This window comes from Lampetra planeri, chromosome 16 (assembly GCF_965212315.1).
Source record: "Lampetra planeri chromosome 16, kcLamPlan1.2.h2, whole genome shotgun sequence".
Classification (NCBI taxonomy): Eukaryota; Metazoa; Chordata; class Hyperoartia; order Petromyzontiformes; family Petromyzontidae; genus Lampetra; species Lampetra planeri.
This window is the reverse complement of record NC_136122.1, coordinates 13,654,172-13,678,259: the sequence shown is the minus strand read 5'-3', so window position 1 is coordinate 13,678,259 and position 24,088 is coordinate 13,654,172. Positions and strand designations below refer to the sequence as shown.

General features: G+C 56.9%; 2 protein-coding genes across 2 annotated transcripts in view; one reads left to right on the top strand and one right to left on the bottom strand.

Moving 5' to 3' along the window:
* PLEKHA7 (pleckstrin homology domain containing A7) overlaps positions 1-9,028 on the top strand; it is an 85,533-nt gene extending 76,505 nt beyond the window's left edge. Inside the window, 5 exon segments of the mRNA XM_078601677.1 lie at positions 2,783-2,887; positions 2,889-3,032; positions 3,901-4,034; positions 4,282-4,418; positions 7,144-9,028. Coding sequence (XP_078457803.1) covers positions 2,783-2,887; positions 2,889-3,032; positions 3,901-4,034; positions 4,282-4,418; positions 7,144-7,232 — 609 coding nt within the window. The 3' untranslated portion in view covers positions 7,233-9,028.
* Positions 9,029-10,028: 1,000 nt separating this feature from the next.
* LOC144723091 (vitamin D 25-hydroxylase-like) lies at positions 10,029-23,830 on the bottom strand. The gene is made up of 5 exons (XM_078601678.1): positions 22,909-23,830; positions 15,446-15,587; positions 13,266-14,558; positions 12,089-12,421; positions 10,029-11,521 (listed from the first exon to the last, which is right to left on the bottom strand). Exons 1-5 carry the CDS (start codon positions 23,191-23,193, stop codon positions 11,346-11,348), a joined length of 2,229 nt encoding a protein of 742 aa, XP_078457804.1. The 5' UTR covers positions 23,194-23,830; the 3' UTR covers positions 10,029-11,345.
* Between the last annotated feature and the right edge of the window lie 258 nt (positions 23,831-24,088).

The following is a 24,088-nucleotide window of genomic DNA, read 5'->3' as shown; positions in this document are numbered from 1 at the left end:
CCCGGCGACAGTCGGACCGATCCACCGAACCGGGAGACCCACGCCGGGGTGACGGTCCCCTCCGCCTGGCCGGGCATGGTAGGGCGAGAGCGCCGGCCACCGCCCGGCCTCGGCGCGTGTCGGGTAGCGCCAGCGGCCCCAGGCGGGGGCACGGGGTGGGCACGGGGTCTGCCGCCCGCTTCTCCGCAGCTCCCGCCCGAGGTGGTTAGAGCAAGCGGGAAGCGGGGGGGGGGGGGGGGGGTGAGAGCAGCGCGGTGAATTGGCGATCACGTACGCGCCTCCAACCAATGACCCAGACCTCTTAACTGCCCTGCCCTGGTGCTGCCCTTCTCTCTACTTGTCAACTGCCTTCATCTTCCTGCCCTCCCGAAACTCCCCCTTCTCTCTCCATGCCTTCTTTCCTCCCCATCTTTCTTCCCTGTCCTGTCCCTCCCCTCCTCCCGTGCACCCTCTTCCCTCCTCCCCTCTCTCTGGCCTCGTCTCCCTTCCCCTCTCTCACCCGTCCGTCATCCAGGCTCGTCCACGGCTGTACCTCTGTTTGTAAGTGGTGACTCTCACTGCGGTTTAAAGCGTCGAGCCAAGGCTCACGATTAGAGCGCGCGTCTGGGCGGGCGAGGCCACGCCCCTGCCCCTCGCTGCCCCTCGCTGCCCCTCGCTGCCCTCCGGTCACTGCCCACTGCCCTGGCAGCCGCAGGATCAACCAGGGCCGTGAAACTTCTGCGACGGGCGGCATATTCGCTTGCCCCAGACCCTGCGGCTTCATGTGGACTTGATTGACCATCCTTCACCACGCTGGTCAGTGCGGCTGGTTGGTGACGACCGGGGGCGCACAGCTGTGGACCGTAGTGTGCTCTGCTGGCAAATTATCCCCACTGAGTCCAACCCCACCCCCCTCCTTCACCCGCCTTTTCACCCCCCTCTGGCAGCCAGGGCAGGGAGAGGAGGTGAGGGGTGACCTCATTATGCAACCTAATTAGGCGACCAAATCATGTTGCCTAATTATGCGACCTAACGAGGTGTCCTGAGATAGCCGGCCGCTCATTTCTTGCCCTCCCTCCCTCCCTCCCTCCCTCCCCACCCGCTCGCTCCCTCCCCCGCTCAGCCTTAACGCGTCGTCGGGCATGCTGATGATCAAAATAAACGCGAGGAGGACGGTTCGTCTGCCTGCGCTCCGCCGCTGCCTCCTGTTTGTTTCTTTTGTTTTATTTAGTTTTCTTTTGTTTGTTTTCTTTTGTTTGTTTTCTTTTGTTTTGGCGATGGTCTGTGACCCGTTGTCGCGGTGCCACCGCTGCTCATTCCTTCTTTGAAACCGCGACGGTTTTTGACGCCTCCCGTGTTGTGAGACTCTGACGCGAGTGACGCGGCCGCCCTGCGTGTCTCCATTGTCTTTGTTCCTGCATGTGGAGCCTCCGATCCCCCGGGGTCCTCTGATCCAGGATCCGGATCTGCGGTCCTTCCCGCGTCTTCCTCCGCGCCGCCACTCCGGCCTGGCGCTGCGCCCTCCTGCTCTGTTACGTCCGAGTTCGCTGGCGCGTTTTATTAATCGGGGGTCGAACGACGCGACGTTTTTTGTTATTGGATCGCTTCTTAGGTTCGTTCCGCGTAATGATCTGGCCCAACGTTTTTGCTATTGTGTCGTGGAACCCTCCACCACCAGTCACCACCACCGCCACCCGAAGCGGCCAAACGGATTAAATAGCGGGCGGCGCGTCCTGCATCGATCGTCACAGCGAGGTTTATCGGTCCCTGACGTACCGCCACGTTTCGTCTTGCAGTGGATTTACAAATGGAGGGCTTCGACGCGCTCATTGTCTCTTGATATATATTGGTTTGTTTATCTATTCATCGATGATTAATCATCGCGATTACACTCATGGAATCGCTCACGCCACTACGCATCAACCGATAGACGTCAATGTCTATCGATTCGCCTGCAGCCACTACCATTTGCCCCATTGCGACACGGGATCGCATCACCCCTGTTTAATAATCAACTCGCAGCGTCAACTTCGTGACTCGGCATTTGCATTCAAAGCACCCAGCCCTCCCCCCCCCTCCTCTTCTGTCCTACTACCCCAACAAGTGGTGCATGCACAGGTGGTTATGCGGTGGTTATGCGGTCACAGTGCCACACACGTGAGTCTGACGGTTCGATTCCCGGTGCCGGCCATGGGGACGGGGGCCCGTCCCCGCCGCATTGGCGTCACCTTGCGGAGAGAGATGCAAGCTTACCCACGATGTCGTGCGGGTCAGGCAAGCAGAGGTCATGTGACCCGGGGTTGGTTGAGCAAGCCGTCCCAGATAAGTAGCACACGCACGCACACGCACGCACACGCGCACACGCACGCACACACACACATGCACACACACACGCGTTCCCGAAATCCATCTGTGCGTCGCTCTATCGGAAGATTGCCATTTGTGGCACTCGCGATGCTCTGCTGGTGGATGAGTGTCTCCCCACGCCGCGTGGGTTGTCGGGGGTTATTTGACCATACTTCACCACGCCGGTCAGTACCTATCACAGGCTTGTGATTGTTTGTTGCGGGGGGGGTTGGAGGGGCGGGGGAGTTGGTTCGTGCAGGTGGCACAACGCGGTTGGCACGGGCCCTGGCGTGAGCAACGACACGGTGGGGCCCTCGCCAATCCCCCCCCGCGCCCCCTTCCTTCGTAGCCCGGGGGCTGGCCCCTCCGGCCCGCTAGGCGCCCCGGTGCCGTAGCGCCGCCTGCGCACTCAACAGCTACGCCACCGGTCCCCCCCCCCCCCCCTCCCCCCTCGCAGCAGCACTGGGACCCCGAGGAGTCGGAGCTTCGCCCGTCGGGGGGCTCGGCGGTCAGCTGGGGGTGGGACGGTGGTGCCCCCCCCCGGTCCTCCTCCTCCTCGGCCCCCCCCCGCCCCCGCAGCCCCCCCAGCAGCCCCCCCCAGGGCCGAGAGGAGCTCGACCCTGGCGAGATCGGCGCCGCGGGGTCGCGACGGGGTCACGGAGATCGACGTGGAGCCGGACAGTTACGAGGTCGACCTCTTCAAGGAGGTGAGCTCCACCGTGACCTCTCGGCCCTCACTCGCGGTCGCTGCTGACCGCCTTCCGGTGCCGTGCCACGGCCTTTGACCTTAATTAGTAATTAATCTTAATTAAATACATTTGGTGTCGGCGCTGTGGCCTTTGGAGAGACTCGCCCCCCCCCTTTCCATTGGAATGTGGAATTTCACCGCTGGCTCTGCAGGACCCTAACCAGGAGATGGATCCGCAGCGGGAGATCAATGCTGAGCGGGAGATCACTTTATTGAAACACTTTAGTAATGTTGGTTCACGCTGCAAGTGCGTGATTGGTCCACTGGCCAGCGTCTCCGGGCGGGTACCGTGCGACCGGGGGTGGGGGGGGCAGAGTTGGTGAGTACGCGGATCACGCCCGCGACAGACGCTCAGACCACTGACCCCCCCCGAGCCCCCGCCAGGTCACAGAGGCTACCGCTCCCCCTCTTATCTCCCGCCGGCTGACCCACCGACCCCTCTGGCCACCGTGGCGGTTGCGTAACGGCTTGCCACAATAGACGCGGTGGCGCTGTTTCTAACAGCTGCGCTCACGCACCGCTCGTCCGTGTGGGCTTCGCTCAGCGGCAGCTCAAACCGCTCGGCCCATATGACTTGTAGACTCGGGGTGAGACCCGCAGACTCGCGTAGGATCCGTAGTCTCACATAAGGATAATCGAGTAAGATATAGCCCATGGACCGTATACTTATATAAGTCTCTTTGTGATTACCAGAATGGCAATGCTCATATTATAATAACGATGGCGATGATGTATAGGTGACAACAGTGTTGGTAATATGACGATGATGTTGATGCTGTTGATGATAACGACGATGATGGTACTGGTGATGCTCTCTCCTCCCCCAGCTGGGCCGGCCAGACAAGGTGGTGATCCCGGAACGTTACATGGAGATGGAGCCGGAGGAGGCCCTGGGCCCGGAGGAGATGGAGGCGCGGAGACGCACGGTCGCCAAGATCCAAAACCTGCTGGCTCGTTCGAGGTGTCACGCTCGTTCACACACTCACACTTGCTCGCACTCGCACTCGCTCACTCACACTCGCTCGCTCGCTCACACTGGCACACACTCACACTTGCACACACTCACACTTGCTCGCTTGCACACACTCACACTCGCTCGCTCGCAGCCGCTCACTAACACTCGCTCATACTCACACGCGTGTGCGGTTCCTGTGCATGTGTTCCTGCGTGTGCGTGTGTTCCCGTGCGTTCCCATGTGCGCGACGCAGCGGGCACGCGGTGCCGGTGGCGGTGGCGCCAGGCGGCGAGGTGGAGGGCCCCGGTGTGAGCGAGGACCAGGAGCGGATCATCAGCATGTCACACGCACTCGCTAGTGAGGCGTCACGCCGCAGCAAGGCCGTGGCCGGTACGCACACGCACGCACACACACACACACACACGTTTACGCACGCACACACGTACACATGCACATACACACGCACACACAGGCACGCACACACGAACACATTCCTGCACACGCTCAGACCCGGGCAGCTTCCGCTGAAATGATGGTGTGAGCATGCCTCCCTTCACTCTTGACCCTGCAAAGCCAAACATGACAACCTCATGTTTGTTTAACACGTAGGCTTTCGCGACCAATATTGTTCATAATCAACGATTTTTGGGTTTAGATCGCGTTATTTATAAATGTGTCGTAACCCTCCACCACCCGACACGGCCAATCAGTAAAAAAAGTGTCACGTTGACAAAAGACAAATAGTTCACTGCTTTAGCCCACCGGTGTGTTGAAGCGTGGAACCACAACATTTACAATTTGAGTACGACGTTTCGCTGGTAATTGCATCCAGCATCATCGGGCAATTCGCCAGAATGGTGAGGCTCTGCTGTGTCTCCCGTTCTTATATAGAGCAGCAGCAGGGTGACGTCATCATTAACTCATTAACTCATCATTCTGTCTTAGAAGCACTAAGACAGAATGGCTACAATAATGCTCAAATTAACAGAGCACTAAATGCCAAATCACGATCGCAAAGCAACACTGCTGAAAGCGATCAGATTATTAAAACAATAAAAATACCATTTATCTCAGGAGTAACTGACAAATTAGCCCGTGTTTTGCAAAAGCAAAACATTACAGTAAGATTTGGTACAGTACACAAAATTCAACAACTAGTAACGTGCACTAAAGACGAATTGCCTAAATTATCAACAGAAGGTGTATATCGGATTAATTGTGTATGTGGCAGATGCTATATTGGACAGACAGGGCGTAACGTTAGTGTAAGACTAAAAGAACACCAGAGAAATATTAAACTATCGCAAACACAACTGTCGGCAGTGGCAGAACATGCTTGCCAACAGGGACACTCAATTGATTTTGACAACGTTGAAGTGTTGTGTAAAACTAGTTACTACTGGCAAAGACTAATTAGAGAATCCATTGAGATTGAGAGAAACAGAAATAACTTTAATCGCTCAGACAGCTACAGGCTTAGTGCGGCCTGGAAGCGTATTATTAAATAAGATGCATTACAATTCCTTATAAGGGAGACAAGCACTAACTGATTATTAATGTAGCATAATCACAATAGAACACATTCCAAATGATTACTAATCTACAACTCGCATCGTAACAATAGCCTTATTACTAATCAAGTATATAATTACAATAACCCCCCCCTCAAATCTTTGCACCTGATGAGTTAATGAGTTAATGATGACGTCACCCTGCTGCTGCTCTATATAAGAACGGGAGACACAGCAGAGCCTCACCATTCTGGCGAATTGCCCGATGATGCTGGATGCAATTACCAGCGAAACGTCGTACTCAAATTGTAAATGTTGTGGTTCCACGCTTCAACACACCGGTGGGCTAAAGCAGTGAACTATTTGTCTTTTGTCAACGTGACACTTTTTTTACTGATTGGCCGTGTCGGGTGGTGGAGGGTTACGACACATTTATAAATAACGCGATCTAAACCCAAAAATCGTTGATTATGAACCTCATGTTTGCGGAACATTTGTGTTTGCGCTTTTAATGCATGCCCAGCTAACCAGCTGCTACCTGTGCTCTCTGTCCATCTCCCTCTCCCCATCTCCCGTGCTATCTCTCCCCGTCTCGTACGCCATCCCTCCCGCGTGTGCCCCCCACGCTGCCCCCCCCCGCCCCCCCCGCTCGACGTGTTGGCTTTGCCAATCCGGCGATCGCCGCGGGGGAATGGCAGCCAGGAAGCGATGCGCCTCGCTCAGCGAAGAGGCGAACGACGTTTTCGTGTGACGCGCCGATTGCGCGCTCGCGCACACACGCGTGCGTCTTCCAGTAAGGGACCGCGCTGCATGCGTGTTTGTGTGCGCGTGTCTGTGTACGCGTGTCTGTGTGCGCGTGTCTGTGTGTGCGTGTCTGTGTGCGCGTGTGCGCGTGTTTGTGTCTGTGTGCACGTGTTTGTGTACGCATGTGCGCGTGTTTGTGTGCGCGTGTGCGCGTGTGCATGCGGGGGTGGTGGTGCAGTGGTTGGCGATGTGCAACAACCCCGGTGACCCAAGTTTGGTTTCCGCTCGCGGTCAAAAGTAGTGACTAATTAACCAAACCGGTTGCTGGGCCTCCCCTAAGTTGACTAAGCCTCAAATGAGCACCTGGTGCATCATCATTGGGGAGACAAAGGCGGCTGGGATTGGTGCTTCCTACTCATCCTCTTACATGCCGTGGGGGCCTTCAAAGGTGCTCGCTAACAACACTTGCCCCAACAGTCTGTTAAAGGCTATATGGGGAATATTTGTTTGTATATGAGGTCACTTGCCTTTTGAGACTGTGCTGGTCTCTCGATTTCTCACCTCGTTAAAAAAAAAACCCGGAACTCGCCGAGTTCGTGGAGAGCGGCAGTATTGTGGTTTTTGACACTGTGCTCACAAACCCAGCTAGACCCAAGTTGGATTCCCGGCCAAAATGAGCCGACAGCACGGGATGTCTGGGAGAGACGGAGTTCGAGGCTATGGGAGCAGCAGAGCAGAAGGAGCGACCTCCCTCGGTGCTCACCCGCTCATCCTCCGCTCTCGCTTTTCTTCCCGATCCCCCCCCCCCCCTTGACCTCATCGCTTACCGCGACCCCAACCTCGATCTCGACCCGGAGCAGCCCAAGCCTTGAGGAACAGCGTCGGCAGTGGGAGCAGCGTCCGGGCACTGCTGATGACTTCAAAAGACGACGATGACTTCCTCCTATAAATACCGCCTACGATAATAGCAATACCGTTTGATATTCCTCTGATTACCACCATCGTTTTTCTTTGATTACTATTTTTTCTAGATATTATTAATAATAACATTATTAAAAACAACTTGCTTACTAATTACAAACAAATACACACACACAGAGGTCTATTTTTTATAAAAATGTCGAAAGGAAAAGCAAGCAAAGGGGTTAAGCGAGCAGCAACGCATCCAGCGGACGACACTCCGGGTGTGCGAGCGAGCTCCGTTTGACTTCTCTATTTTATTTTTTATCACGGACGTTGCTGGACGTTGAAGCGTGCGGCCGCGTGGACGTTGAAGCGTGCGGCCGCGTGGACGTTGAAGCGTGCGGCCGCGTGGACGTTGAAGCGTGCGGCCGCGTGGACGTTGAAGCGTGCGGCCGCGTGGACGTTGAAGCGTGCGGCCGCGTGGACGTTGAAGCGTGCGGCCGCGTGGACGTTGCTGGACATTGAAGGAGGCGGCAGCGGTGTGCGGCCGCTTGCACGTTGATGGGCCGCGGGGTGTCGGGTTGCTCTCGAGTGCTCGCCGTCAGGGCCACGAGTGAACGAAGATGGTCGACTCACGTGACGAGGACTGCGACTGCTGCCCACTCAACATCGCCACTATCACCACCATCGACACTGCCATCATCATCACCATCATTACCACCACCATCACAACCATCATCATCTCCATCATCACCACTATCACAATCATTATAACCACAACCATCATCACCACCACCACCACTATCATACCATCATTTTCACCATCACTACCATCATCACCACCACCACCACTTACCAGCATAACCACCACTACCACCACCATCACCACCATCACCACAATCACCACCACCATCACTACCATCATCACCACCACCACCACTTACCAGCACAACCACCACTACCACCACCATCACCACTATCACCACCACCATCACCACCACCATCACCACCACAGAGCGAACATGCCTGACTGTGACGATACGAGGCTATAGAGTCTGAATGAATACGCGGTCCGAGATGATCTCATAGTGGCATTGCACGCGGTCATTGGCTACAAACGTGTTGAAGATTTACCGAGTTCATTGATTGCCTGAACTGATCATAAATTGGGGGAGGGGGGGGGGATTCCCCTTACAGTGGACGAGGCTAAGAGAATGACCACATGGGGGGCCACAGACTGGACTCGATGTGGCCATTGACCACTACAGCGGGCATCGTTGACCGCGAACATGGCTAAATAAAAGGGAGCTCACCAAATTCACACTGGCGTGCGTGCTGGCAAGCGGTCGCACATTGTTTCCAGCAACAATACCCCGTTTCCACTTGTTCATCCGAGCCGAGCCAGCACGGGGCCAGCATGGCACGGGTGGTAGTTTTTTTTTTCCCCACTGGATCAGTTGGCAAAGCTGAGACGAAACCAAAATCGTGACATGTGCGCTGCTGGCATCACGAGAAAACGACTGGATCTGGCTGGCAGGCCAAACAGGGCCAGGGACGGGGCTGATAATGTGCGCATTGCGTGTGACGTCAGGGGCACGACTCGGCTCCTACAGAGTGGGAAAAACAATACTGGCACGGCTCGGTTGTGCAGTGAAAAACGAGGAACCAGTGACCGGTTGTGCAGAACGCTTCCACACGTGTGCGAGCGACGCTCCAGCATTTACCCAATCTCGTCTGTGAACTAAAACGATAATTATTTTTTTTAAATGTATATTTTAAATCGTTACACGCTTTCACGCGCCTGATGATTGATAAACGCGTGACAGCGCTGTTGAGAACTGAGAGAGAACTTTGTGTGTGTGTTCCACGTGTTGTTGAGAGCAGTGATGGTGGGGGGGTGGGGTTATACAATCGGGGAACCCGTACCAGCAGCACCGTGCCAAATCTACAACCCAGGTTGTTTTTTAACGTCGGGTGCAAGAACGATGTTCACGACGAAAAAACAATAACAGTGCCGCTGATGTCAAGACGACGGCGACAATGATGATGATGAAAATGTGTCCGTTTTTTAACCTTTTATAACAGATTTCTCTAAACTCAAAACTGCTGTAACAACAACATTAACGATTGTATTCTGATTGTAATGATGATAGCGATTGTAATAGTGCCTCTTAGGTTACACTGGGGGGGGGGGGGGGGGGCACAGGACCACCCCCCCCCATAATTGATGTGGATCTCAGTGGTCTGCCGGGCCCGATCGAGGCCACACAGCAAGGAGTCGCAGGACTCTGCGGGTGTTGATTTGTAACAAGCCAATGGATGACGAGTCACGTTTAGTGTGGTTATTATTATTAGTATTATTCACGTGGGGAGGAGGAACCCCGCGCCTTGCGTGCGAGTGGGAAATAATATCCCCGTACAGATGGAAACAGCCGGCGCACCCTTGCTGTCCTGTTTTCCTCCTGGCAGAGCCAGGGCACGGCTCCTCCCCAGTGGCACCGGGGATTGTCACAGCGTTGGTATGCGGTGATCCACCAACCCTCGCTGCTGCCTCCCTGGTGCGCGATTACACTGAGCCGCGTGGATCGCCACCACCACCACCACCACCGCCACTGTCCGGCTCCCACACTGAGCCGCGTGCATCGCCACCACCACCACCCCCACCACTGTCCGACTCCCACACTGAGCCGCCGCGCGGCTACCCGCGCACCGTCGGCGCCTGGAGAAGGGTGCCAGTCGGAGCGTCGTGGAGGCGTGAGCCGCGCGAACGAAAGTTGCGATGCGAGCACGATGAGCTTTACACCGAGCGGCAGGGAGAGCGAGAGAGACAGGGACACAGTCGTCAGATGTATCTATATATAATTTATGCCGACCGGACGTAATAGCGACTGTGAGGAAAGTTCAGCGAGATTGGTTCAGGGGACAGCGCGACTTAGAAGGGATGAAGGGCGATGGACGAGATCAGTGATGGAATGGCAGCCGAAGGAGGGAAATCGCCCGCGAGGGTGGCCGCCACTGCCGCGGAGGAGATGGAGCGATGAGGGAGGAGCGAATGTATCGTGGCGTCGCAGCATCGCTCGTGATGATGGTTTGTGGAGTCCTCCATCCAGCAGTGGATAGATCGTGCCCCAATGGGGGGGGGGGCGGGGGGTAATGCAGTAATTACCGAATGACAGCGGTGTGAGAACCCCTGCCTTAGGGTGCGGCACGGCGCGTCGCGGCTTGTAAATAAAGGAGTGGGCTGACGAGGGAGACGATGTGCCGAGCGTGGGGTTCAATACAAGTATCCGAGACGTGGCCTCTGTCGACTGACGTGCCCATTCGTCAATCAGGACGCGCGCCTGCCATGGAAGCGAATTGACTGCAGACATCCACGAAGCAGCCGTCCCGTGACGGACACTTGCCGGGTCTCGAGAGGCGTCGTGTTTGTCTGGAGGGCCCCCCTGCTCCACGGGGATGTTTGGCAAATTCCATGAAAGAGCCATCTGCCTGTCGGATGCACGCCGAGTTTACGCGGAACAAGCCCAACGCGTGCGTCCAGCTAAAGTGCACCCGTGTGCTTTATTACATGGGGCGGGGGAGCGGTGGCGCAGCGGTTAGCGGACTGCGTTATGTCCCCGGCGACCAGAGTTCAGTTGTATAAATTGTCGTTCTGTCTTCAGTGGAACCCCAATGCATCTCTGGGATAGAGAGTTCCATATCCCCGGTTGCCACCCGGGTGGCCACCCTATACATGGAACCCCTCTTGTCTCTCTATTCGACCGTGGCCACCCAGGAGGTAGTTCCCATTTCACAGATGACTGCTCCGTCTCCCTGGTTGCCACCCCATCTCCTTGGAGTCGTCGGTGACCGCCGCAGAAAGGGTGGCGTTCTCTCTCTCTCGAGTCTCCAGTCATCCTCACTCGGGCAAGAGTTCAGTCCTTCGCGGTTGCCACCCTGTGACTGGCACCTCGCACCTTCACTCGAACCTACTCCGGTGGCCCCCCAAGAGATGTTCCCCATTTCACAGCGGGTGGCCGTTCCATCCTTGGCGGTTGGCCACGTTCCGAACGCGACGGTTCCCGAGTCTCCGCCGCGGATGCCCTTTGGGTGATGGTGGCTGTCCCACCCCACGCCCGCTCCACGCCACCCCGAAAAGCGGCCACCCGCGCCACCCGCGCTACCGCCGCGTGGCGTTCACGCGGTAAGGTCGCGGCTGGAGGGTAAAGCCGAGGCGGGGCCGCAGGTCGGGCGCGCCACCCCCGGCCAGGCTGAAGCGGAACCTGTGCAGCATGGAGGCGAGGAACAGGAAGAGTTCCATGAGCGCCAGCTTCTCTCCCACGCAGTGACGGCGGCCTGGGGGTGAGGAGGGGGGAAAGAGGAGAGGATGGGGTTGGGTCGAGAGACGGAGGAGGATTTTGAGAGGGATGTAGAGGGGGGGGGGGTGAAGAGGGAAGAAGATGACGTGAGATGAGAGATGCACGGTGAGGAAAATGGAAAGAGGAGAGGAATAAGAGTGGAGAGGGAGACTGGGAGAATAGAGCGAGTGGAAAGGGTTAGAAGAGAAGAGGTGGGGGGGATGGAAGGGCGGGTGCGGTCGGGGGCCAGGGGGGCGGGTGGAGGTAAGGGGAAGGTAACGGGGAGTTAAGAGGAAGGAGGTACTGGATGGAGGGCAATGGCAGGAGAGTGGGAGGTGAGCGATGAGGTGAACAGAGAGGAGACGAGGGGTAGGAGGTGAGGAAGCGATGAGGGGGTGAGGTTACAGGAGACGGGAGGAGAGAAGAAGATGGGCCAGGAGAGGGAGAGGCTGGGGAATGCAGAGAGGTGGAGCAGAGCGAGGAGTGAAGAGTCACCACACACACCCACCCCTCCCCTCCCCTATCGAGCAGTCCCCCACCCCACCCCTCTCCCCTCTCCACCCACCGATGGAGAAGGCCACGAACGCCTTGCGACGCACGAATCTGCCGTCGGCGTCGAGGAAGCGTTGCGGCAGGAACTCGTGCGCGCGGGCCCAGGCGCTCGGATCGCGGTGCGCCGAGTGGAGGTTGGCCACCACCACGGTGCCGCGGGGCACCGCGAAGCCGCGGAGGGAGGTGTCGCGCGTCGCCGCGCGGAAGATGCCGAGGGGCGCGATGGTGGCGTGTCGCATGACCTCGTGGAGCGTGGCCTCGAGCAGCGGGGTGCGCGCGCGGTCCGACAGGCGGAGCGCGCGACGCTCGCCGCGCAGCGCACGCGTCAGCTCCGCGTGCAGATCGTCTGGGGAGGGGAGGGATGGAGAGAAGGGGGAGGGGTGATGATTGGGAGCGGATATTGGGGGAGTGGAGACGGGGGAGGAAGGGAGGGGGAGGTGCACTCACATTTATTTTTGACCTTTTATTTATAAATATTCAGAATATTCAGAAGCACCGCCGCTTGTATTTGTTAGCCTGACTCCTGCTAAACTGTAACAGTCATCATCAACATTGGGAGAGGGGCGCCGGGGGGGGGTGCATGGAGGACCCGGGGTGTGGGCGGGGTTGAGTAGAGAGTGGTTTCGGGACGGGGTGGATGGGGATGTCGTGTGATTTGCGAGAAGGCGGGTTTACGGGAGAGATAATTTGGGGTGATGGGGGAATGAAGTGGGGGTGGACAGATTTGGGGGGGGGGAGATGATTTAGGAAGGGGGCGGATATCTTCACGGACGCGTTCAACTCCTGGGTAATTATTACGCGTCATGGACGTCTCTCTCGTTGGTATCGTTGGTATGTTGGTATGTTGGTATCGTTGGTATCGTTGGTATGTTGGTATCGTTGGTATCGTGGTGTTCGCTTCATCAGCCCAGAGGCAACCACCAGAGCTATACCTGGACGCACGATTCGATTCATGCATCGTGAGCAGAACACACAGATTTAATCGGTCATTCAATTAATTAAAAAACACACAGTAAACGAATGGGTTTACAGCCAATGTTCAATCCACTGCTGTATTAAGGTCTCCTCTCCACGCCGTGTCAATTTGAGTCTCAAGCGCTTGAGACTCAAATCAGACCGCTGTTGTTTGCATCACGGCCCCCTCGCTCCCTCCCCTCCGCCACCCCTCCCCCATCACCCCTCCCGCTCACCTTGCAGCTCCGGGTAGAGGCACATGTAGAGGATGGCCCAGCGCAGAGTGTTGCTGCTCGTCTCGGTTCCAGCGATGAAGAGTTCGCCGATCGTGAAGATCATGTTGTCTCGCGTGAACGATGATGGTGGTGGGGGTGGTGAGGATGTAGGTGATGATGATGATGGTGGGGATGATGATGGTGGTTGTCGTGAAGTAGGTGATAATGGTGGTGGTGATGATGTAGGCGATGGTGGTGGTGATGGTGGTGGTGGTGATGATGGTGGCGATGATGATGATGGTGGTGATGATGATGGTGGTTGTAGTGAAGTAGATGATGATGTAGGTGATGGCGGTGATAATGGCGATAAAGACGACAATGATGGTGGCGGTGATAACCTAGACGATGACATTGATGATGATGATGTAGTTTCTGTTGATCCTGATGCCATTGTTCTTGATGATGACGACGACGCCTCCAACGCCGCCGCCTCTTCGGCCGCGTCCACCTGGTCGAGGTAGGCGTCCACCATGTGCCTCGGCTCGCCGGGCACGCGGCCGCGCGAGAACTTCTCGGTGAGGCTCACGAGGCACTCGCGCACGCGCTCCGCGTTGGCGAAGAGGCGGCGGTGCGAGCCAAAGGGCAGCGCCCCCACGAGGCGCGGGAAGGCGCTGTAAAGGAAGGACCAGGCGCTCGCCGCCAGCGCCACGTTCTCGCTGAACATCTGCACCATGCCCTCGAACTCCGTGTCGCCGTACTCGAAGCGCTCGCCGAAGATCACCAGGTTGGTGACGTTCGACACCGCGCTCGTGATGAGAGGGCCCGGGTCGATGCCACCGGCGGCGGCCGCGCTTGGGTCTCGCTTTGGCGGCGGTGGTGAAGATGAAGGGGATGCTGCTGCTGACGACGATGCTGCTGCTGACGACGATGCTGCTGCTGACGACGATGCTGCTGATGACGACGCTGCTGCTGCTGACGACGATGCTGGTGGTGAAGCATCGGATGATTTTCGGGATTTTGATGGTGTTACTGAAGCACATGCTGTTACTGATGATGATAGATCACATAATGACGACGCGTTTGCTGTTGGTGATCTGGATGTTGCTGCTGATGATGATGAATGCGATGACGACGACGATGGTGATTCTGTATCGGCTGCCTCGAAGGCTTTGTCCATAGCCTCCAGCAGGTGGGCGCATTCCTCCTGGAGGAGACTCTCGAAGTCGGGCTTCGCCGTGCCGAACGCGTGGACGCTCCACACCGCCAGGCGCCTCTGCTCGGCCCAGCCCGGGCCGAACCGCGCGTTCAGGAGGCCTGGGTTCGCATTCGTAAGCGGGAGAGCGGATAGTCCCATAAGCCCAGAGCAGATACATTAACCAGCGGTGTTGGTGGTGCCCATTCATCTGCGTGGCCAAGAACACGATTTCACTTTTCCGTGTAATTTCCCAGGAAAACCGGGCCGAGTCCTCAAGACTCATTTTCAGGAGGGTCCTGCCGGGTTTTTTTTGCGCAATCGGAGGGACACGATGATTGCTGTGACCCGGTGATCCGCCCCGGTGAACCACCCCGGTGACCCACCCTGGTGACCCACCCGGTGACCCACCCCGGTGACCCACCCCAGTGACCCACCCCGGTGACCCACCCTGGTGACCCACCCGGTGACCCACCCCGGTGACCCACCCCGGTGACTCACCCCAGTGACCCACCCCAGTGACCCACCCTGGTGACCCACCCGGTGACCCACCCCGGTGACCCACCCCGGTGACCCACCCTGGTGACCAGGTGACCCACCCCGGTGACCCACCCCGGTGACCCACCCGGTGACCCACCCCGGTGACCCACCCCGGTGACCAGGTGACCCACGCCGGTGACCCACCCCGGTGACCCACCCCAGTGACCCACCCTGGTGACCCACCCCGGTGACCCATCCCGGTGACCCACTCCGATGACCCACCCTGGTGACCCACCCCGGTGACCCACCCCGGTGACCCACCCCGGTGACCCACCCTGGTGACCCACCCCGGTGACCCACCCCGGTGACCCACCCCGGTGACCCACCCTGGTGACCCACCCCGGTGACCCACCCCGGTGACCCACCCCGATGACCCACCCTGGTGACCCACCCCGGTGACCCACCCCGGTGACCCACCCCGGTGACCCACCCCGATGACCCAACCCGGTGACCCACCCCGGTGACCCACCACGCATGCCCGTGAGGCGCTGGAAGAGCGGGAGGCACGGGCGATCGGCGAAGTCGGTGGCGCGCAGCTGCAGGCACTCGCGCACGGCCTCGTAGCCGCACACCACCACGGCCGGGATGGTGGCCAGCCACACCGAGTACACCTGCCCCGGGGGGTGGGGGGGGGCAGAGGGGGGTGGGGGGGCAGAGGGGGGAGCAGGATGAGCGAGAAGCCCCACGGGAAGGGGCTCACCAGCAGCCTGCCCACGATCCACCGTCGGTTTTTGGGCTGCGTTAGGAACTCGCCCATCCATTTACGGCATCATCTGGACAGTCTCCATCATCGGCGAGCTGCTCTGGCAGGCGACTGAGGCTGCGTTGGCTGGGTCATGCAGCCCTCATGCCCAGCCACCGCATGCCCAAGCTGCTTTTGATTTGGCCGGATAGAGAGGGGCCTTCATGTTCACTCAAAGTGCACCTAGCCTGATGCATGCGCTGTGTTGATATCAATGCCACCAAATAGAGAGGTACGGTTGCTGTGTGTGTTTGAGCGTGTGTTTAATTTGGTGGGTATGTTGGCGGGCTCGAAGTGGTTACGGTGTCGACCAGTGCGTCTGAATCTCAGGAGTTGCCCTGAGCCCACAGTGCGTGTGAGCTATGCGGCATGGTGTGTCGCTTAGAAGCGAACCGACAGGAATCAAACAGAACAACCCCGCGAGGTGACGATGGTTACTGACTCTCGATGCACATGTGGTCATCGTCGTCCCTGGGGACGGACGAGACGATGACGATGATGATGATGGCGTACAGTCGTTACTGAGGTTGTGAGAGAGTGTTCGTGTGAATGTATGAATGTGTTGGTTGGTGCACGTGTGTGCGAGTGAGGCTGCCTGCGAGGCTGCGTGTGGCGTGTACGAGTGTGTGAGTTGTGTGTTGTGTATCGTGTGTGTTGGCGTGTGTGACGTGTGGGTTCGTGCATCTCGATTCATCAGTGACGTTTATCTGCACCGATCCTGGGCCTCCCCTAGGTCGACTCAGACTCAAATAAGTAACTGTGTAAACATCGCCACTCAGGAAACAAAGGCTGTTATGTCATTTCAGCCTTCATTGGTGTTCGCTAAAAGCACTTGCTCCTCTCAATCTGGTCAGGTATCTTTGTGTATTTGGGAGTTTTTAGAGTCTGTCTCTGTGTGTATTTGTATATGGGCCAGAGAGTGCGATGAACCATCTTCACACCACTGCATCTGAAGCATGAGGGGGTTACTGAATTCTCGCGTCGGGTAGCTGGCACGGTGATCGGTCGGACACAAAGACAAAGATCCCCCGAATAGGCTTGGCAGGCTTTTGGGGAAAGTCCTGTTAGCGAGCACCTATAAAGGCCGGAACGGCACGGGGGTGAGTGGGCAACACCACGCCCAGCCGCCTTTGTCTCCCCAGTGTTCATATTTACACACAGGCACCAGAGACTCATTTAAGGCTGGGTCGCTGTTAAGGCTCGGTACAGGACTGGTTCCGATAATTAACTGTGGCCAGATAATCCAACGCCAGTTTCGTAGTGCAGTGCGCTAACCACTACGCTACAGCTCCCCATAGTCCAACACAGACTATCACACACCGCTAAACGACAACAGGTGCTATTCACTGACGTCATCACAGAGCTTGTGCCAGGCTAGGTGTACTTTGAAGCCATCGTGTTAAGTGTCGAGGGTTCGCTGGCAGGTCATCGGACAGGCGCAAGGGTTAATGGTTAACGAGGTTGACTGGCGCAGACAGAATGGCAAATGTAAATATCGCCCGGTGGAGCCTTTGAGCGACTGTTTGGGGAATGTTTTCTGCGAGTAGCAACTGTGAATGTCGGCACGTGCCGGCACGCCGCGCCAGGTATTCATTCAAGACGGAGTCGCCTTAGGGGAGGCCCACGACCGGCACTGGTGTTGGCCGTAAGCGGGAATCGAACCCGTGTCGCCGGGTTCCGAGTGCAGTGCGCTAACCGCTATGAAGGCACAAAGACAAAGATGCCCCGTATAGCCTTAACAGACTGTAGGAGCAAGTGCTGTTAGCGAGCACCTATAAAGTCCGGCACGGCACACGAGGGGGTGGGTGGCCAGCACCACGCACGGCCGTATTTGTCTCCCAGAATGCTGATTTCACGCCCCACCAGGCACTCATTTGAGGCTGAGTCGACCTAGGGGAGACCGAGGACCGGTTCAGATAAGCGTCACTGATCTTGGTCGTGAGCGGGCATCAAACAAAGACACACACGAACATGCGCACACAGGGACGAAAGCAAAAACAGACAGCCAAACAGACACAGAAACACACTCGAGCACACATACACGGACACACACACGGACACACACACGGACACACACGCGCGCTCATCACAGTGTGGGCATTGCGTACATTCCTCGTCCGTCTGGGTCATGTCACGAGTTATGAAACATTACAGCATTCACTGGGTTAAGTGTCTGTGTGTGTGACTGTGTGTGATGTGTGTGCGCGCCTCTGTGCTCACGAAGGGCCTTCATGAGGGTGGGCAGGCCCGTGTAAAGTTGCCTGGCTGGGCGTCGGAGCCATGTTCTGTTAACCGTGGCGTGCGACAGGGATGTCATCTGGCCCCTACGCTATTTAACATCTTCTTTGACCGCCTAGTTTGAGACGAGTTACATGGATATACTCGTGGAATTTCCATCTGGTATAGATACAATGGGAGGCTGATCGACGCCCGGGTGCGGTCAAAGGATGGCTCCCTTTTGATCAACCACGTTATGTATGCGGATGAACTGGCGAATGCTGCTACTTCTGAACCTGGAGCATGCAACTGCTGGAGCCTTACCACCAGTCCCACAAAAACAAAGCACCTGGCTGGGTATTTTGCGTAATCACATGCTCCCCTCCCTCAACTTCCCCACGAGTGACAAGGCAGCGGGGGAGAGAGTGGAGACGTTTCTGTACTTGAGCAGTGTGCATATGACCAGCTCCGGTTTGGCAGCCGAGGTCACACTCCGAATAAGTCGAGTGGCATTATATTTCCATCAGCTGCGCACCGCTGTGTGGAAGCTACCTGGCCTGTCGCTCCATTCGAAGCTTCGGTTCTTCTCGGCCACGGTTTTCCCTCCTCTACGCTTGCGAGATGTCTGCGCCAGCTTGAAACATTGAGGCTAGCCTGAGCCATCCTGGGCTCAACCAGACTTGATTGTGCGAGGAGCAACACAGATCCCTGAAAGATGTGGGCACAGTCTTGTCAGTGCGCTCCTACAGACAAGCTCGGCTGAGTTGGCTTGGGACATGGAGCCCGCATGCCCAGCAACCGCATGCCCAAGCAGCTCCTGTTTTACCGGCTAGATGGGGCTAAACCGGCGCGGTGTGGGCTAGAGAAGAGATGGGCTGATGTGGTACAGGAGGATATGGATCTGATTGGACTTGCCGATGAGTGGTACCAGCAGTGTCAAGATCGGCCACTGTGGAGGAGGTTCGTGAAGGATGCTGCTGGGGAAGTTGGAGGGAGTCGCTCAGGTGGTGCATCTGACAGTCATCTCAGTCAACCCATGGCACCTGGTTATGTTCCGTGACCTCCTGCTAGCGGGCCTTCGAAACTGCACGTGGCCTCAAAGTGCACCTAGCCTGGCACAAGCGTCGTGGTGACGTCACCGGCACTTAGTGGCGAACGGCGGCTGTTGTCTGTGCGCGTGCGTGCGCGTGTCCGTCTGTCTGCGTGTTCTGCCACCAGACTGGACTTGTGCCCCGTGTTATCTCCATCGTGGTCATCATCATCACTCATCGTGTGGATGTCACGACCCTTTCCATTCACACCGGTATCGTCGTCAATATCACCACCTGCATCATCAACATCACTATCACCCCACTCTCTACATAATCAACGTCTCCCCCCCCCTCCCCCCCAATGTTCCGGGTCTCCTAACCTCACATCACCCGTTCCGCCCCTCCCCCACCCTTCCGCCATACCCCCCCCTCCCTCACTTCCGATAGGTCGCGGTGACCATGCCCATCGTCAGAAACAGACTCCCACCACAGCCCCGGAACTTACACCCCCCCACCCCCAATAAAATAACAAAGTAATAATCTAAATAATTAAATAATGGCCCACAACAACGCGGTCTTTATGACGTCAGCACTGAGCGGCTGTGGCTCGTGGCCACGCGCGACGCGCGCATACACATCTCACCCCCCCCCTCCTCATCACCAGCCATGGCCAATCCGCTGTTGGATGAAGGACGCAACGTAGCTACCGCCACCTCTTACGATCCTGCGATGTCATGATCCATCCACCCCTAGCACCTGGAGCACTATTGCAGCTGCTGATATCATCATCATCGTCATCATCATCGTAATTATCATGGCACCATCTCCTCGGCTCACGTCCTCTCGGACGCGTTCCGTTCTTTGGCTGCTTCCTCCGTCACCGTTCTTGACGACGTTGGCCTGACGACGTTCAGAATGACATCGTTCTCCAGTCCACGTGGTTCCCCTTCCCAGTCTCTCCGCGAGATTCCGGCAGCGTCGCTTCTTTGCGCACTAACAAACACAAGCGGTGGCGCCTCTGATTTTAATATTTGAAAAAATGAACGCAACTCCCCTCCCTCCCTCCCAGTCCCACGACCACGCGCCCTCTCCACTCGCCGAGGGGAGAGAGGAGCGGGGTTCTTCTGTTCGCGGCGCTTAGAGAAGTTTGCGGTCTTCGTCGTGGCTGTCCATCTCGTCAGATGATGATGGTGATGATGGTGATGATGGTGGTGATGATGGTGATGGTGATGACGATGGTGATGATGGTGATGATGATGATGGTGATATGCAAGACCATCTGCTGGACCACATAGTGATGGAACAGCGGATGCGGGCCCATGTCCTTGACACCAGAACCTACCCTGGAGCTGATCTGCCCACTGACCATCGACTTGTCATCTGTAAGATGCGCCTGCCATTCTTCCACTCCAGTGGTGGGTGTACACCCTGGACCACATTCAAACCCATAGTGGCCTGGTTTCAGCTATGCTTATGAACGTTGAAAGCGAGAATTTCATCATTGCTTGCGGCTGGGGTTGGCATCGTCCCCCACTCCTCCTGATGTCGAGGGGAAATGGGCGAGATTTAGGACTGTGGCTCATGCAGCTGCAATGGCTGCTTTGGGTACGCGGTCCAGACCTCCTCAGAGACCCTGGCTGACAGAGGAGGTGTTTAAGCTGGCAGAGAAAAAGCGACAGACCCACTCTCATCGTCTACAGCATCCCACGTCAGAAAATGAGGAGGCTTACCGCAGCCTTCGCTCGGAGGTTCGGAGAGCCGTGAGGCGCTGCAAGGGTGGGTGGTGGTCGCGATTTGCTGAGGAGATAGAGTCTGCCTCAATGGCCCGCGATCACAAATCGCTCTTTAACTCCATCAAAAAGCAACCTGCAGCACCATACCTATTGCCATCCATAAGGGAAAGAACGGCGATCCAATATCTGATCCCCAGGAACAGGTTTGCAGATTTGCTGAGCGTTTCTGTGAGGTCCTGGGGAAGGGGAAATCCCTCGACATAGAAAACATCGTGGGACAAAGTGGGGATGACCCTGCCGAGGCTGCGGTGCCTCAAATATCGGAAGAAGTCGTCACCCCTTGTGAGTGGCTGGCTGAGGTGCCATCTATTGAGGAAGCACTGAAGGCGATCGAGAGCCTGAGACCAGGAAAGGCACCGGGCAGAGATGATCTCCCAAGAAAAATGCTGAGGGAGCGTGGCGTTTGTGCACAGACTACCCTACATGACATCATAACAAGAGTCTGGACCACTGGACGGTTTCCGCAGGATTGTAAGGATGCCCTGGTGGTCCCCCTCTTTAAGAAGGGGGACCGCACAGACTGTAACAACTACAGGGGCATCTCACTCTTCAAGAATTATTATTCAATATCGCCTTGCTAGGCACGCTGACGAGGGGCTTGCGGAGCCCCAATGCGGTTTCAGAAAAGGGTGGTCCTGTACAGATGCCATATCTTCTGTCTATCTGCTACAGCAGAGGTGTAGGGAATTCCAACAAGACCTACATCTCTGCTTTATTGACTTGGTCAAGGACGATACCATCAGTAGGTCTGAGCTCTGGGTTTTTCGTGCTTTCGGAGTCTCTGACCCTCTGCTCACGATCATTAAGGACCTTCATGATGGTGAGCGGGCCCAGGTAAACTACGTGGCCAGGAGTCGGAGCCATTTCCTGTACACCTTGTGGTGCGACAGGGATGTCCTCTGGCTCCCACATTATTTAACACATATTTCGACCACGTAGTTCGTGAAGCCTTCCATAGCTGTACCGGAGGAATTTCTATCTGGTACAGATAGAATGGGAGGCTGATCGATGCCCGGGTGCGATCAAGGGATGGCTCCCTATTGCTCAACCATGTTATGTATGCCGATGATCTGGTAATTGCTGCTCACTCAGAGGAGGAGTTGGAGGCGCTGCTACTGAACCTGGAGCTTGCCACTAAGAGGTGGGCCTTACCATCAGCCCCATCAAAACTAAGCACCTGCCTGGGTATTTTGTACCATCGGACACTCCACCCCCACAACTCCCAATTGGTGACGGGGCAGTTGTGGAGAGAGTGGAGATTTCCCATGACCAGTTGCGAAACACTGTGGAAGCTACCTGGTCTGTCATTCCGCGCAAAGCTTCAGGTCTTCTCGGCCACAGTCATTATCTCCCTTCTATACGCTTGCGAAACGTGGACCCCCCTAATGGAACATCTTCGCCGGATAGAAAAACATGTAGGCTGGCCTGCCTACGATCTATCCTGGGTTTAACCAGGCTGGATTGTGTGAGGAGCTCACAAATCCTTGAAAGATGTGGACAAAGTTCCATCGGTGAGCTCCTCCGGCAGGCAAGGCTGCTTTGGCTTGGTCATGTAGCCCGCATGTCCAGCCACCGCATGCCTAAACAGCTTTTGTTTGGCCGGATTGAGGGCGCTAAACGGGCGCGTCACGGGCTAGAGAAGAGATGGAGTGATGTGGTACAGGAGGACGTGGAGCTGAGTGGACTTGCCGATGACTGGTACCAGCGGTGTCAAGATCGGACTCTGTGGAGGAGGCTCGTAAAGGACGCTACTGGGCAGTTGGAGACAGTCGCCCTCTAACAACAACGGAGGGTGGAGGAGCGACGCTCACAACCACGAGCGGAGCACCGGGTAGATAAAATCACAGCAAGTTGGCACAGTAGGGGGCACAGGTGGTGCATCAGCCAGTCATCTCAGTCAGTCGACCCGTGGCACCTGGGTCTGTCCCATGACCTCCTGCAAGCGGGCGTTCGACATTTCACGTGGTCTCAACGTGCACATAGCCTGGCACAAGCGTCGTAGTGACGTCACCGCCACTTAGTGGCGAATGGCGGTTGTTGATGGTGATGATGGTGATGATGATAATGATGATGGCGATGACGACGACTCCGTCTTCGTTGACCAGTGTGCCGACCGACGCGACTCTCCCTCCCCACCGGCTCGACTCACCGCTCCGTGCTGGCTCGCCAGCTCCGTCAGCGTCACGTGCGGCTGCTCCCCCAGCGAGAGGAGGTTCCCGACCAAGGGCAGCGCCCGGGGTCCCGGCGGGAACCCCTCGGGAAGGCGCCGGGGTCCCCTCCACAATCGCAGCGCCACGAGCAGCAGCAACAGCAGCAGCAGCAGGGCCACGGAGAGCGCGGAGAGCCCCAGGGACGAGGGGGGCGAGGCCGCGGCGGGGAGACGCGCGGTGGCCGGACACGACTGGCCGGGGCCCTCCGCGAGATGGCACGCCATGGTTGTGCGTGCGTGTGTGTGGCTCTCTGTGTGTGTGGCTCTCTGTGTGTGTCTCTGTGTGTGTGTGTGGATCTCTGCGTGCGTGTGTGTGGCTCTCTGTGTGTGTGGCTCTCTGTGTGTATCTCTGTGTGTGTGTGCCTCTCTCCGTGTGTGTGGCTCTGCGCGTGTGGGTGGCTATCCGTGCGAGTGTAGTTGGTTGTCCGTGTAGGTCAAAGCGTGGGTGTCAGTGTCTGCGTGTGTGGTTGGCTATCTGTGTGTGTGCGCGACTATGCGTGAGTGTGTGTGCGGTTTGATATGTGTGCGCGTGTCGGTGTGTGGGTCAAAGTGTGTGTTTGTCAATGTGTTTGGGTCAAAAATGCGTGTCTGTTTTGTTGGTGTGTATTCGTCTGTGTTGCTGATGCACCAGTGTGTGTATTTGCGTAGTTCTGTGTGTGTGAGTGTTTGGCTATATTACAGTGTGCGTCGGCTCTTCGTGCGTGACATCGTTGGTGTATGTTGCGTTTGGGTAAGCGTGTGTGTCTGTGTGCGCATATCACTGTGCGTCTCTACGAATGCGCCTCTTGATGTCTACGCGTCTCTGTCTCGTATGCCCGAGTTGACGTTGCTCCGCAGAAGGCGTGCGATCTGTTAGAGTTGTGGGGCGAGCAGGAGAGGGGGGGGTGGAGGGGGGTTAATTTGCGGTCTCACGGATCATATCCCTCCCTCCCGCGGCGTCCCCCCCCCCCCCATTGTCACTCTCCAACCGCCGGAGCGCACTGCACGCACAGGAACTGTTACGCATTTGTCCGAAGAGCCAAATGGGGTGGGATAATGTCCGTATGTATGTTGGACTTCTTTCGCACCGTACGTAGCCAAACCGTGATAATTGGAGGTGTGGGGAAGGACAGCAAGATAT

Bases quoted from the DNA above. Each gene is read 5' to 3' on its own strand.
- LOC144723091 (XM_078601678.1), bottom strand. From the start codon at position 23,193: ATGGCGTGCCATCTCGCGGAGGGCCCCGGCCAGTCGTGTCCGGCCACC. The intron at 15,588-22,908 runs GTGAGTCGAGCC...CCCCCGGGGCAG, and splicing joins TGGCGAGCCAGCACGGAGCG to GTGTACTCGGTGTGGCTGGC. The intron at 14,559-15,445 runs GTGGGTCACCGG...ATGCGAACCCAG, and splicing joins GCGCCTCACGGGCATGCGTG to GCCTCCTGAACGCGCGGTTC.